This window comes from Schistocerca cancellata, chromosome 2 (genome assembly GCF_023864275.1).
Source record: "Schistocerca cancellata isolate TAMUIC-IGC-003103 chromosome 2, iqSchCanc2.1, whole genome shotgun sequence".
Lineage (NCBI taxonomy): Eukaryota > Metazoa > Arthropoda > Insecta > Orthoptera > Acrididae > Schistocerca > Schistocerca cancellata.
In genome coordinates, this window is record NC_064627.1 from 497,694,531 (window position 1) to 497,711,301 (window position 16,771).

Here is a 16,771-nt window from a genome sequence, read left to right on the forward strand (position 1 = left end):
ATAAAAGTAAGGCGACCTTGCAGATTGAAAAGGGGGCCCATGGAATAGCATCCATATGGCTGCCAAAATTATCACCGAATCCCCGCAATTTTCACCCTTGGAATGGAAACTCGACCAGAAGGCGCAAACAGCATGCAGTAAGATTCATCCAACCAAATTCATTTTTTCAATGCTCCGTAGTCCAGGTTTATGACTGCGGCACCACGTTTTCCTGTTAGGGACGTTTGCGTCACTGATGTGTGGTTTTGGCACTCTAGCTCGCCCTGAAATTCCTAACTTATGAAGCTCTCTTCGTGTTGTTTTGATATTGATAGTGTTCGTGAGAGCGACACTCAGATCTGCAGTGACTTCTGCAGCTTTTGCCCTCTTATATTTCGTCTCAAACCCCTTCAATGAGAGTCTGTCACGATTATGTTTTTCCGCTTGCCTTGTATAGTATGAATCTTCGCTGTGGTGCCTCTTAAAATACCAAACATTCCACATAGTTTGGTTACGGAAGCATTCACCATACAAGCGCCAACCATTTGCCCACGTTCGAAGTCACTTACTTCCTACATAATGCACTCACAAGGTCACAGAACTCTGTTTTAGCTATGACTGACAATTGCAACGTATTGAGGATATTACGAGGGTGCAGTACGTGGTCAAAATGGTTCAAATGGTTCTGAGCACAATGGGACTTAACATATGAGGTCATCAGTCCCCTAGAACTTAGAACTACTTAAACCTAACTAACCTAAGGACATCACACACATCCATGCCCGAGGCAGGGTTCGAACCTGCGACCGTAGCGGTCGCGCGGTTCCAGACTGAAGCGCCTAGAACCGCTCGGCCACTTCGACCGGCCAGTACGTGGTCAAATACAACAGCGCAACCTGGAGGCTTGGCTAGGATCTGCATTTATGTTCAACCATGCGCTTCTGGCGTTGTTTCCATATTTTGTTCAATCCCTGTATTACTTTGAATAAAATAACGTTGAAACAGTGTGAGGTGGTCGAGAGCTGGAGCTCGCTTCGTTGCAGGTGGTGCAGTTCTACGAGACGTCGCTGGTGCGGCACGGCCTGATGGCGCTGGGGCCTACCGGTGCGGGCAAGACGACGTGCATCCACTGCCTGATGCGCTCGCTCACTGAGCTGGGAATGCCCCATCGCGAGATGCGCATGAACCCTAAGGCCATCACGGCGCCACAGATGTTCGGCCGCCTCGACGTCGCCACCAACGACTGGACTGACGGCATCTTCTCCACCCTCTGGCGCAAGACGCTCAAGGCCAAGAAGACGGACTACATCTGGCTGGTTCTCGACGGGCCTGTCGACGCCGTCTGGATCGAGAACCTCAACTCTGTGCTCGACGATAACAAGGTATTTTTCCGTAACTCTGAGGATCACAAGTATACGAGAATACTAACTTTTAATTGTGGCGCAGGGAGGAAAAGAGACCACTTTATAATTGAGTGATTAGCGTGTCTGACTGTCATGTGGAAGACCTAGGTTCAATTTCCAATACTGTCAGCGATTTTTTCGTTGTGGGAGTATTGAAACGGGCTGCTTTCAGCGTCTAAGATCAGCTGAGCAGATTACTGAATGAGAAGTAGCGGTACCTAAGTCTGGAAAGTCGGCAACATTCATGAGAGCGGTGTGCTGACCCGATGCTACTCCATACTGGGTCCAAATGACGCTATTGTGTAAAGTGCAATGTCTTATCTGTTCTCGCTGTAATTAGTTCGAAATCAGGCATACAATGACTCTTGACACAACATTCCTACTTACTCGTGACAAGCAGCGCTCATTTCCTGTAGGTTACTGCTGAATGTATTAATAATCACGACAGTATGTTATTTTTTCTCTTGAGCTTTTTCTACAAATTCGTTTTGGATAACATCTTTTCCCTGTGTCTCTATCGTTTATTTTTTTCATCAGTCTTCCGAGACTGGTGTTACGCAGTGCGCCAGGAATTCCTCTTCTGCGTCAACTTCTTTCTCCATCTCAGAGTGGCAAAAAGGAAAGCTCCTTTGCTCTGACCACAGATGAGCCAATGGGGTCCGACGAACTGTCGTCTCATTCTCAACCAGTGTCTCATTTGGATGTGCTATGGAGGAGCGTGGATTAGACACTGCTCTCCCAGCTCTGCAGACCTGGAGCCACTTCTACACGGTCAAGTAGCTCCTCAGTTTGCACCACGAAGCTGAGTGGACTCCTTCCAGTCCCCCAAGCGAGGAAAAATCGCTGGCGGTACAGGGAACCGAAACCGGTTACCTCACATCACAGTCAGCAACGCTAATCTCTTTTTTTTTCTTTCTGTTTCTCTGTTTCTCTCATTTTTTCTGTGTTAATGTCACGTGACACCTCTTAAAATGCATCGACGAGAACTTCACTCGTTGTTTTATTACAGAGAGTGACCCATGCCCTGACCGAACTAGCTGGGCTGCCGTGCCAGCTACCAGTCAGCTAATGAGCAACCATTAGTCTTACGTAATTATTTTTTACTTACCTACCTCTGCTCTGTCTTCTTGAACACAAGTGTAAACTTTTAAGTAGTCGTCCATTTTGGATGTGCCCGAGTATTCAGATACTTAGTTTTATTTGTGTCTGTGGTGAGATTCTTGTTCCAACATCAGTTCAAAATTTCTGAAAATTTTAAACGTGTGTTAGCACGAAGGAGGTTTGTCGTCGAAGGTTCTTTGGGGGTGGATTACACTAATAGTACTGAAATGAGGAAACGTCCGAAATATTTAAATTATGAATTTTATTTACAAAATTATACACAAAAATGTCATTCTAAGCACCTCGTAAACGAGTCTCTTTTTCCTGTGTAAATATTATTTAAAATTAATTGAGCCTGTCAGTTTCGATGACTTCATTGTCGAAATTTTGCCTCAGACTTCTGGAAACGACTTTGTAATTGCTGCTATTTGCAAAATGATTGCTTTTTGTGCAGTATTCCAAGAGGTGTCACACGTTTTAAACGTAGATAAATGCGGAGACAAGTGTATACTCAGCATTTCTGTAGTGTCCCATAAAAACCACATTACAGTAATCTTGTAGTTTGCTTAGTGCCACTATAATGTTGAAAGAAAAAAATTGTTTCTTCATTCATATACGAGGTTAATCCCAAAAGTAAGGTCTCCTATTTTTTTTATAATTACAGAACTCTGTTTGTGTGGCAATTGGCCACACTGTTATGAAGAGTGCTTCACGCGCTTTTGTGTAAACATTAACACGCCGCGCTGAGGGGCCCAGTCTTGGCTTGGCAGCCGTTGGGAATGGAGCTCCCGTTGGATGTTACCGCCAAGGGCGAACGCCGCGTAGTTATTCTGTTTTGAACGAAAAGGGCACTGCGCCGATTGAAATCCATCGTCAACTGGCGGAAGTGTATGGTGAGTCGTGCATGGATGTGAAAAATGTTCGTAAGTGGTGTAGAGAGTTCGCAGCTAGTCGGACCGAAATTCACGACTAACAAAGGAGCGGGAGACCGTCAATTTCTGAGGAGACAGTGTTGAAGGTTGAGCAAAGCATGCGTGAAGATCGGCTGATCACCCTGGATGATCTCTGCACGTTGGTTCCTGAGGTTTCACGAAGCACCGCTCACAGAATTTTAACGGAAATACTGAACTACCGGAAGGTGTGCGCAAGATGGGTGCCACGCATACTGACTGAGAACCACCTTCGGCAACGAGTTGATGCTTACCACGAATTTCTTCACCGCCTTGGAGCCGAACAGGACAACTTTCTGGACTCAATTGTCACTGGTGACGAAACCTGGGCATACCACTTTACACCTGAGACCAAACAACAAGTATGCCAGTGGCGGCATCCTTCTTCGCCAAAACCGCGGACATTCAAGCAAATACAGTCTGCCGTTAAAGTCATGACAACCGTTTTCTGGGATCGAAAAGGGTTATTGTTGGTCGACTTTATGCCCACTGGGACCACAATTAACGCTGACAGATGCTGTGAGACTCTGAAAAGACTCAAACGGGCAATTCAGAACCGGAGAAGAGGAATGTTGAGCAAGGGCGTACACATTCTCCATGACAACGCTCGCCCACACATCTCTCGGCAAACCGTTGCTCTCCTGCGACAGTTTCAGTAGAACATAATCACCCACCCACCCTATAGTCCTGACTTGGCGCCCAGTGACTATCGACTGTTCCCTAGGTTAAAAGAACATTTTGCCAGAAAGCGATTTCAACTCCGACGACGAGGTGAAAGAAGAGGTTCACAACTTTCTGAACAGCATGGTGGCGAGCTGGTATGACATGGGCATAAAAAACTGCCACAGCGTCTACAAAAATGCATCGACAGAAATGGTGATTATGTCGAAAAATAGCTAAAAGTTCAAGCTGTAAACTGATGCAAACCATTGTAGAAATAAACAGGTATATGTACTTACAAAAAAATAGGAGACGTTACTTTTGGAATTGCCCTCGTATACTCCACAAAACGGAACGTCATGTATCACCGTTTCCACCACACACCGCAGCTGCTGCACTTGACAGTCCATTTTGCGTGCATATCAGCCGGGTTCGAGACCGATGTATCTGTACCGTTTTAAACGTGACAAGTAAGTACACGGCTACGGTTCACTTCCGGGTGTCTTAGCAGACGGTCGCGTCTACATCGCGTTTGTGCTCACTAACAGTGTACTTGAAACGTCCCCTTTAGAACAATTTATACACGACTGTGCTGATAAACCTCTTACACTATTTGCTTTTCAAACAGCTGAGCAAAACTGAACGTACTCAAACATCCACTAAAGTGACACACAATATTTTTAGCGCAACGCAATCTGACTATCAAAGATCCCTGCAAAAGAATGGCCCTGAGTAACATTAAACTATACCTTTCACAAATAACTTACCTCACAAAAATCTTCATTACTCGAACTACTGCAATACAGCGAGCGCCACTATTGCCAGCTAAATAAAAGATTCAAACTACTGAAGGCACTAACTACTAATAGGGATAGTTAGCAAATGAAAGATTTTAATAGAGAACAAACACTGTATTTACCTTAATATCATCAAAAGTCATAATATATGTAATTTCAAAACTCCGCCATCTCTCTCCTCACATCCACCACTGCTGGCGGCTCACCTCTAACTGCGCAACACTACGCGCTGTTAACATCCAGCTGCCCCTCTACAATGGCAGACAACAATGCAAACTAGCCACAGACTGCACACAGCACAGCCAGTGATTTTCATACAGAGAGCGCTACGTGGCGGAGGCGTTACCAATATAAGAACCTAAACAGCCTACTTACATACTTATAGCCGCGCGGGGTAGCCGTGCAATCTGTGGCGTTTTGTAACGGTGCGCGCGGCTCCCCCCGTCGGAGGTTCGAGTCCTCCCTCGGGCATGGGTGTGTGAGTCGTCCTTAGAGTAAGTTAGTTTAAGTTAGATTAAGTAGTGCTTAAGCCTAGGGACCGATGACTTCAGCAGTTTGGTCTCATAGTCCTTACCACAAATTTTCCGGTACGCTATAAACAACTTCGGTCCCGGGCAGATAAATTTGTGTATCTGTTGTCGATCCGCTCTTAGCGTTCCAGTATTTTAGCGTTACAATGTATTGTTGCCACGGTGTATGGCGGTGTCGCTAATAGCAAACCACTTGTCAGTTCCAACCAAAATGGTAGATAACACAAGACCAACAAGCGATCTAGTGGCTGATGCGCTAGCAGTGGTACACCAGGAAAAAGATAACGTCTAAACGGCATAAGAAGACAGAATCTCCAGTCAGAAGCGTTCAAAGATTCATGAACATGACTGAAGCAGTCACAAAACTATGAAAACGATAGAGGGCCCTGAAGCAACTTCATAACGAGCAGCGAGCACATCAATGAAAATCCACATCTCCAGCAAAAGGTAGGATGAACTGCTGAAAATTTGTATGAGCAGTATGATGTTGACCCTTACATTGTATTCACGTGCAAAGAGAGAGAAGGATTTGGAGATTACATCCAATGGCTACAGATGGGCCGACAAATAGGCCGGGTCTACAGATCACTAGCAGCGTTACGTATATCAGTTCATCTGCCTGTAACCGCGTTAAACTCCGATTAAAGACAGCAGCAGCTACTAATTATATGCCTCAAAACACTGTTTTTCATAATGAAAATCTGGAGGTATATATACCAACTTTCCATTTCAGACAACCGACAATAATAATACAAAATTTCCTTACTAAACTTTCGGAAAAATATATAATGGCTGTCATTCAACGTCAGTATCCAATAGTCCAAGTTAAACGATATATTAAGAAAGTCAAGTAAAATGGACAAGTTAAGGAAACGCCGTGGCCAGTGTCTTGCGACCTTTTTGTGCGTACCTGGTGTGCGCTGTTGTGTTGAATCGTGAGTGTGACCTTTTCTGCAATGCTTTAAACTGCGTACCGTATGGTCACCCTAGTAAATACTGTCGCAGTCTGCTTTGGGCCACACGACATAAACGAATGTGACAAACAAACACTTCTTTTTTTCGACCAGGGCTCAGGAAGGCATCCGTCTAATTCTAGAAAATGTCCAGAGCACCTCCGACAGCGGAAAATTAAACTGCGCGTGGCAATGGAAGACATAAAATACCGGCAAACAGCCTCACAAAAACACAAGTAAATTCCTGACGTACGCGCCCTTAGCCGCAGGGAACGGCGACTTCTCTCACATATGTACGCTCTCACCTAGTACAGCTGGTCGTCTGATACATAAGTACAACGCGAAACCACAAAATGAAACCAGCAATTCTTCCGCAAGTCGGCCTCTTCAACAGACACCATCAGACACCGTATGTTTCAACAAAGCCGGCTACATACTGTATACCAGTGAATGGCACCCCATTTCCAAAAAAAATTGAGAAGAGAAGCGATATTGAAGCAAATAGGACTCAGTAAGAGACAGTGGCGGCACAACAGAGAATTTCACAGGTAAACGTACATTCGTTACCAAATAACACGTACAAAAGCTTATGGAAACCAAACAGAGTTCACGCAAATTCCGACAGGAAACAACCTGTGCCAATCGCATTCCCAGATTGTTCAGGACGGCTTAATCGAAGCAATTTATAATATTGTAATGAATGTACTAAGACATACAGCGGGTACCACACAGGCTGGGTCGAACAAGAATAACGTAAAAGAATTCATCCCAGAACCGCTGCTGAATGTGGGACTCAACAGTGGCGGGCTTTATTAAGATTATTGTGTATCGCACTGAAACTCTCGTTCCATTAACACTCATAAACACAGATTCCTACATTTTTACGCTCCAACCAGATATCTGCATGTGCAGTATCAGAAAATTGGCTACTGCCAAATGAACCGTTCCGTTACCTGGGTTTAATATAATTCGAGCCGACAGAGACGATGGATATGGGGGAATGCACTTCACATAAGAAATCTCGCTTAGTATTCAAACAGAACATAGGACAAGAGATACCACTAGTAGTAGTATAATGACGGCGTCACACCACATTTGATATCAATTTGATATGAAAATTAATTAAATTTATCAATTAATAACCCCACTCACCCCCGACCATGTCCACACCCGCCCGCTGGGTGACGTCAAGTGTTTTTCTCAGCAGCAGTGTACCCAGTCCCTCCCCCTTCCCTCCACCACTCCTCCCCTTCCCACAACCAACCTTACTGACAGAAATTTTGAATTTTGGCGGGAATTTTGAATTTTGGTGGGAATTTCTTTGTGCCAGGGCTGTGCTGTGCTGACATCCCATCCCACCCCACCCCCACCCGTAAATTGATGGGAAATTAAAATTGGCATTACCCTCTCCGGGACTCGAATCCTGAGTCCTCCTGAGCAGAAAGCCCAATTGAACTCCCCCACCCCCTCCCGCCAACACAATTATACCACCAGAGGCATTTGGAATTGACGGAAAATTGAAAATGGCTGTAACACTTTAAATAACATAGTTCTTACAGGGTGTTTCAAAAATGACCGGTATATTTGAAACGGCAATAAAAACTAAACGAGCAGCGATAGAAATACACCATTTGTTGCAATATGCTTGGGACAACAGTACATTTTTAGGCGGACAAACTTTCGAAATTACAGTAGTTACAATTTTCAACAACAGATGGCGCTGCAAGTGATGTGAAAGATATAGAAGACAACGCAGTCTGTTGGTGCGCCATTCTGTACATCGTCTTTCTGCTGTAAGCGTGTGCTGTTCACAACGTGCAAGTGTGCTGTAGACAACATTGTTTATTCCTTAGAACAGAGGATTTTTCTGGTGTTGGAATTCCACCGCCTAGAACACAGTGTTGTTGCAACAAGACGAAGTTTTCAACGGAGGTTTAATGTAACCAAAGGACCGAAAAGCGATACAATAAAGGATCTGTTTGAAAAATTTCAACGGACTGGGAACGTGATGGATGAACATGCTGGAAAGGTAGGGCGACCGCGTACGGCAACCACAGAGGGCAACGCGCAGCTAGTGCCGCAGGTGATCCGACAGCGGCCTCGGGTTTCCGTTCGCCGTGTTGCAGCTGCGGTCCAAATGACGCCAACGTCCACGTATCGTCTCATGCGCCAGAGTTTACACCTCTATCCATACAAAATTCAAACGCGGCAACCCCTCAGCGCCGCTACCATTGCTGCACGAGAGACATTCGCTAACGATATAGTGCACAGGATTGATGACGGCGTTATGCATGTGGGCAGCATTTGGTTTACTGACGAAGCTTATTTTTACCTGGGCGGCTTTGTCAATAAACAGAACTGGCGCATATGGGGAACCGAAAAGCCCCATGTTGCAGTCCCATCGTCCCTGCATCCTCAAAAGGTACTGGTCTGGGCCGCCATTTCTTCCAAAGGAATCATTGGCCCATTTTTCAGATCCGAAACGATTACTGCATCATGCTATCTGGACATTCTTCGTGAATTTGTGGCGGTACAAACTGCCTTAGACGACACTGCGAACACCTTGTGGTTTATGCAAATTGGTGCCCAGCCACATCGCACGGCCGACGTCTTTAATTTCCTGAATGAATATTTCGATGATCGTGTGATTGCTTTGGGCTATCCGAAACATACAGGAGGCGACGTGGATTGGCCTCCCTATTCGCCAGACATGAACCCCTGTGACTTCTTTCTGTGGGGACACTTGAAAGACCAGGTGTACCGCCAGAATCCAGAAACAATTGAACAGCTGAAGCAGTACATCTCATCTGCATGAGAAGCCATTCCGCCAGACACGTTGTCAAAGGTTTCGGGTAATTTCATTCAGAGACTACGCCATATTATTGCTACGCATGGTGGATATGTGGAAAATATCGTACTATAGAGTTTCCCAGACCGCAGCGCCATCTGTTGTTGAAAATTGTAACTACTGTAATTTCGAAAGTTTGTCTGCCTGAAAATGTACTGTTGACCCAAGCATATTGCAACAAACGGTGTATTTCGCGATGCTCGTTTAGTTTTTATTGCCGTTTCAAATATACCGGTCATTTTTGAAACACCCTGTATATAGGGAAACAGCGATCTGTAATTATTATAATTAAATTAGAAGCAGTCTCGATCACTTAACTTTTTTAATGGTGACCGATTTCGATCTTTTTGTCATCTTCGTACCATGAATGTCTGCGGGAAGCGGTGGCGCATGGCAATCCTCTTGTTTGTGGCAGTACACCACCAGCCACAAACAAGAGGACTGCCATGCGCCACTGCCTCCGGCAGACATTCATGATCGAAAGATGATCTGACAAAAAGATCTGAACCGTTCACCATTAAAAAAGTTAAGCGATCAAGACTGCTTCTAATTTATTTACGAAAACGGCTGTGCCTTTTCTGGGACTCAAACCCTGATTCTACTGGACGGAAGGCCCAAGTGCACCCTCTAACACGTGGAAACTGTCCAGATGCGGGAGAGGAAGGTTACGTTAGTGTACTTTATTTATTTTTATCGGGAAACTGACGCAAAGATCGATCCTAATTACATAATTAATCACAAAGATCCAGCCTAATTACACAACCATATGCACAGTGCTACACGAGGATGCCATAAAATCACAATACAACTCAAAAACTGACGGTACCATACAACTGGTGTTATCCTGCAGGGAAAAAATTTCGCAATACCATTCGACACTAGCGACGGACACATTCAAACTTTACCCTACACCTACAAGCTTGCGGGAAAAAGGCTGGGGTGTAAGGTATTATCTTTATTCTTTTTGGCAGAAAATATATTCAACTGGTGAGATGCTGGTGTTGGACAGAGAAGAGTTTAAAAAGTGTATTACCTGTATACATACAGTATTATCGCTGTTTGACGTCAGAGTTCGCTACAGATTCCTGCTCAAAAACCATCCTGCAGCCCAGGTAATCGAAGCCAATACACACTACCACAACTCATGGGGAAAAAAATGCGTCACAGTTCTAATTACACTTCGAAACTGTCGTGAAAAAACCAGCACTCATAATGAACTGGTCATAAAGCAGCACATGTACTGGGGAAAATCGTCGTCCTTAAAGACTGCATAGGGAGTGGTAGATGAACGTGCATTCTTCTCGATGTACAATCACAAACTGCTGAAAACCAAGGCCTTCTCACTTCCCTTCACACCTCCGCCTCGCCCACCCCTCCTTCCCTCGATCCACCTACGGGGTGGGAGACATGCTTCTTCAAATGGCCAGATCCTCCGCAGAGGTTCTCGGGCCCCCGCTGCCCGCCCTTTGCTGTTTTTCTGCCGACCTGCGTACAACTGCAGGCCCCACCAGATCCTCCGTGGTCATTCGCGATATGTGGCATGCCTTTGAGGTGGCGGCCCTTATCACAAAAGGGAAATTTACAGGCATAACCTCGCCCATCTGGAGGTCGATCCAGATGGCCAGCTTTCTACCATCAGGCTGCCGCCTGAAGGCGCGCTCCTACGCCAATACAGTAGCATGCATAATCAACTAAACAATAGGAGCTACAGGCATATTATTACTACTACCACTCCAGGCTGCTGCAGGTACATTACACACGAACAGGAAAGAAATAAACATAATGTCAGTTAACAGATCGTTAACGGAGATCGTAACGAAACAATAATACAGTATGCTGGTTAATTCGGTAGCGCAGCCGAAAATAAAAATTGGGTGATTTTAATGCTCATCGCCGACCGAAAAAACAGCATCGGTGAAATGATAGCTGTGATTGTCGACGCCGATAACTTCATCGTTTTAAATTACGGTTTCCCGACGAGAATAAATGTATCACACCAGCGATTGTGCACTGTAGATGTACGTTTAGTGTCACATAGTCTAACGTTACACGTCGCACTGGGGGCGGTAACAGAACCCCTTGGATCTGATGATCTACCCACCGTTTTCACATGTAACACAGGAGTGATATATAGTGTGATATGGCCAAATTACATTTGAAAGATTCGCTAAGCAGACAGGAAAGACACAAGAACAGACTACTCGAACTTCATTGCTTGTATTGGGGAAACTGCAACGGTATCTTTCCCCAAAAAAAATGAATCCTTTGTTCCGAAAAGTAAAATCTTACCAGAGTAGTGGACGAGAAATGCAATAATGCATTGTTGGACCTGATTAACGCTCCAAAACTCTACGAAAGACGCGCTTTTGGAAGAAAATTGCATTAACATTAGTAGACTGAAGGTGAACGTAAAGCGACTATTTACAAATAACAACTAATATTCATGGCTCAACTTCTGAAACAACTTTAACAAAGGCATATCCCACGCAACCATCTGGGAACGACTTGAGCGTATACGTAGAGCTTGGAACAACAAAAGGACATAGCGCTTCCGAACAAATTAGTGGTTGATTTCCTGAAACACTAGGCTCCAGACTCAGTTGAACAACTCATTGATGACTAAGACGACGAAAAAGACCATTATTTGAACGAATGCATTACTGTTACAGAATTCGACAGAGCCCTGTTACGAGGGTGAAGTAGCGTCCCAGGGCTGACAACATGCATTAGCGCATGCTGTCTTCATTAATGCAGAAAGGCTGAAGCCTATCCCAGAATAGAAGGCGTCACGAATAGTCCCGGTAGGAAATCATGGTAACCCACCTAATGAAGTAAACACATATAGGCCAATAACGCTCCTGAACTGTGTTCAGAAAGTACTGGAAAAGCAGTTGAAACATAGACTAGAGTGGCAGTACGAGCACCACAACACGTTCCCGAAACTTCGTCTGGTTTTCGGAGAAGAAATGACACGAACGAAACAATACCAAAATATCCAGATATGTCACAGAGGGACAAACTTACCCACTTACGTTCCTATCGGTCACTGGTAATAAGAAGTGGAAATAGTTATAAGGGGCTTTTAATGACAAGCATTGGACTACCAAAGTGATCAGTTATACCTTCCCTCATTTTCAGTGTATTTACGTTAGACCTACGCTGTATTTTGTCAAACAATGGAACAGTTTTACGGTTTGACGACGACCTGTGTATTTATTCAGCGCGTGCCACCCTTCATGGTAGCCTGCATTATTGGGTGAACCTGGGTCTAGACTACACACTTATACGGAGAAGAATAGTTTCGATATATCACCTAGAAAGTCTTTTGATATATTCTTCACCAGACACAAGGCTTCTCCAAAAAGGCACTGAACTTTGGGCCGCACGAACTAACAGTCAAGACAGTAGTCACGTATCTGACACTCCATATCGACCACAAACTTCGGTGGGAGATTAATACACAGAAGCTGTCGTAATCTGCAAAAAGTCCTCTAATATACTGCGCGTTATCATGGGTGTGAATTGATCCAATGCAGACACTGGATTAATACTATATCATGCCTTAGAACGTCTGTACGAGGATTGTGCTTGTCTTTATTTTGGATCAGTACAAAGCACTCAGGGTATGCCTGGGAGCAATGTAGTCTACACCAGCCAATGCTGTTTCAGTCAAAGCAAATGAGTCTCATCTGTATCGACGACACGAATACCTAAGAGTGAAATGTCTGCTAAAACGGTGGCATTTCGTAGAAGACCAAATATTACGAGACGTCCACGCCTCAGCGAGATTGTGCTACATGTACAGGTACTGGCTCAACAGAAGTCTCCCTCCTCTTACTGCCTCATACAAGGGCACTAGCCCATTTCTCGAAAGAACCCTGTCTGCACACAGATTAATCTGGTGTGAACTAGATTACCGTACCAGTATATTGGAGCCACAGTTGCATTTAACATAGGCTTCGGTTGTGGCTATTCAAATAATTGCGTTTTTACGGAGTATCTCTCCGAACATAATAATGCAAGAAGCTTCATCTACACCAACACTTCGAAGACGAAGTTGGGTGTGTTTGAGGTTACTGGAATGCCGGCTCTGACATTGGCATGTATTGCAAGCTACCTAAGGAACTAACCAAAGGAACAACCGGGCTTTTGGCTGTGCAACGAGCCCTTCAGTATGCTACGAGCCCTTCAGTGTCTAGAACTTGGCCGGCCGGAGTGGCCGGGCGGTTCTAGGCGCTACAGTCTGGAACCGCGCGACCGCTACGGTCGCAGGTTCGAATCCTGCCTCGGGCATGGATGTGTGTGATGTCCTTAGGTTAGTTAGGTTTAAGTAGTTCTAAGTTCTCGGGTACTGATGACCTCAGCAGTTAAGTCCCACAGTGCTCAGAGCCATTTGAACCATTTTTTTCTAGAACTTGGGCTAGAAGTTTCCAGATCAGTCCTAGATGTATTAAGAGATCTGCGCACTGGACGATACAACCATGTGATGGGTAAAAGCACTCTGTGCCATCCCTGGGTAAGGAACAGAGGACAGTCTAGCCAAAGCAATCGTCTATGACGGAGAGAAAGGACACGTGGAATTGCCGTCTTCGGACGTTTTAAAAATTATGAAATCAATAATCAGTGTGAAGTGAAACTCAGAATGTCAAGAGATCTCTCAATACAAGGGCAGAGGTTGTGCCAAAGTGAACCCGATGCCGATTATCTACTTCTGACACGAGGAACATCGATGTTCTAGAAGCTTCATGAGCCCCACACTGAACCATGACTGTTACAGGAAGCATCGACATCACATTGGTCCGGTCGTATCCCCTTTGTGCGGTTAGGCGATGTCTGCCACATCATACAATGAAAGCTTTCACGGCTGGTACCGACATCTCTAAAAGCTTCTGGGCTAGTAGGCCGTGGTCGATGTATAAAATTTTCTCCTAACATTTCCTCTCCGACGTCTTCAGAGGTAAAGTGGTGAACTACACCAGAACTCGAGGGAGCACCGAACATACGGGCATTTAGAGGCACCACAGTCCATCACGTGACTTCGGCTACGAGATTATTAGTGCCAACATTTTCGATTGAAAGTAATCGATCGAACAATCTTACACTGCATTGTTGACATCCAAATTCTACTTAATTTAACACCTTTTTTTATCCTGCCCACTCGACTAATATATAGTGCCTAGGAATCTGTTTTCTCGGATCGCTAGACAACAATTCAAGCAAATCGTATTAATGGAGTTTATTACAGTAAATTAAATTGACAATACTTAACTTTGCATTTCACAAAAGTGTGTCGCAAGCAAATGGCGACATGCAAATAATCAATGTCTTTCGGCATATACAATTTCATTGCAAGTAACACAATACAGTTCTTAGGTCACTGTTGTAGCGTTTGTATGACGGCTCGTCGTCCACTCCGGTCGCGGCCAGGCGGCTAGGCTTCGTCTAGGGGCCGCTCCTGTCTTGGTGTCGACCTAGTCAGCGTACTATTGGCTAGTCAGCGTACTATTGGCTGACGTCATCTCACAGCCCTCTTTGCTCTTCCGTTCTTGATCGTCGCGCCGGCGCCTATCGTTACGCCGGAATTTCTCTTTTCTATTAAAATTATTATGGTGTTTATAAATCTCAATAGTCTCTCTATACATACGGGCATGATAATGCGAAGTTCTCAACATGACTCTCGTGTCAGCGAATTTTATTTCATGGTCACCTTCCTGGTAAAGATGTTCCACTACGACCGAAACTCCATATGTCCCAGGCGGCAATTCCTCTTGTGTTCAACCACAAGGGTATTAACAGTTCTTTTTATGGTCCTACAGAAACCAGTTCACAACTACAAGGAATTTTATATGCTCCCGGTGTAGCCAAACGATGCCGTACATCTTCAGCCGATCTTAAACATTCTTTAATCTTCCCGGTGGGTATGAAGGTTGTTTCTACGCCGTATTTGCTCAACACTTTCCCAATACAGTCTGTAATGGTATTGTTGAACGGAAGGAAAACTTTCCTTTTGGGCTGCCGTCGACCCTCATCGACCGTGGTTCTCTCAACAGTTGTTGTTGTTGTGGTCTTCAGTCCTGAGACTGGTTTGATGCAGCTCTCCTCTCAACAGTATCAGTACAAAAATACAGTTTACTATGCAGAGGGAGAACAATGGCCAACTGAATTTCTTGGATGTCTCTCTTGTCAAACGAGGGGACGGGACGTTGGGCCATAGAGTAAACAGAAAATCCACCCATACTGACCGTTACCTGCACAAAGATTCTAACCACCACCACAGACAAAGAAAAGGTGTGATTAAAACCTTGCTGGACTGGGCGCACAATATTTGTGAACCGACTCATTTAAAAGATGAGCTTGAATATCTACAGTCGCAATTCAAGAAGAATGGTTATTCGAACAAGGAGTTAGACCCAGTACAAGGGAGAGAATCAGGATCGACGAGGAACGACGGCCGGCCAAAGGGAAAATTTTCCTTCCGTTCTTCAGTAAGATTAGAGATCGCATTGGGAAAGTGTTGAGCAATTACGGTGTGGATCTACCTTCAGAACTACCAGAAAGATAAGGAATGTTTAAAATCGGCAAAAGATATACGACATCATTTAGGTACTCCGAGTGCATATAATATTCCTTGTAGTTGTAGACTGGTTTGTACTGGTAACACAAAAACAAGTGTTAACACCCATCTGGTTGAACACAAGAGGAGTTGCCGCCTGTGACATAAGGAGAAATCGGCCGTAGCGGAACATCTTTACCAAGAGGGTGATCATGAAACATAGTTCACTGAGACGACTGTCATATCAAAAACATCGCATTATCATGCGCCTATATATAGAGAGACTATTGAAATTTATAAACACTACAATAATATTAACAGAAAAGAGGAAGATGTTAAATTAGATGAAATATGGATGTCCATATTGCAACGTAAGAATGATGAGCGATTACTTTCAATCGAAAATGTTCGCATTACCAGAGATAATCTCGTAGCCGACGTCACGTGATGGACTGTGGTTGTCTCTACAGTGCCCATATATTCGGTGCTCCTCGAGTTCTGGTTGCACTTCGGCACTTTACCTCTGAAGACGTCGGAGAGGAAACGTTAGGAGAGAATATTATACATCGACAACGGCCTATTAGCCCGCAAGTTTGTGGTGATGTCAGTCACATCAGTCTTGACTGCACGAAAGGATACATAGTCAGGTCATCATCGGTTGATGTTTGCTGACGTGTATCACGGTGGTGCTCTGCTTGAAAGACTTAAGAATATGTGCCCTTTCCTGTGCATTTTTATTGAAACTTTTTATTTAAACTTTTAATATGTGATTCTACAGTAATTTTATATTTCTATTGTTCCACAGTGTATTAAATCCTAGGTGCACATTGCTCTTCAGTGTGTTAATCTTATACACTCCTGGAAATGGAAAAAAGAACACATTGACACCGGTGTGTCAGACCCACCATACTTGCTCCGGACACTGCGAGAGGGCTGTACAAGCAATGATCACACGCACGGCACAGCGGACACACCAGGAACCGCGGTGTTGGCCGTC

At 44.6% G+C, this 16,771-nt stretch overlaps 1 protein-coding gene across 1 annotated transcript in view; it reads left to right on the top strand.

Annotated features, from left to right (window-relative positions):
- LOC126155690 (dynein axonemal heavy chain 8-like) overlaps positions 1-16,771 on the top strand; it is a 622,476-nt gene that overhangs the window by 322,547 nt on the left and 283,158 nt on the right. Inside the window, exon 25 of the mRNA XM_049916245.1 lies at positions 1,023-1,361. Within this exon, the coding sequence (XP_049772202.1) occupies positions 1,023-1,361 (339 nt within the window). The remainder of the gene's footprint in view (positions 1-1,022; positions 1,362-16,771) is intronic.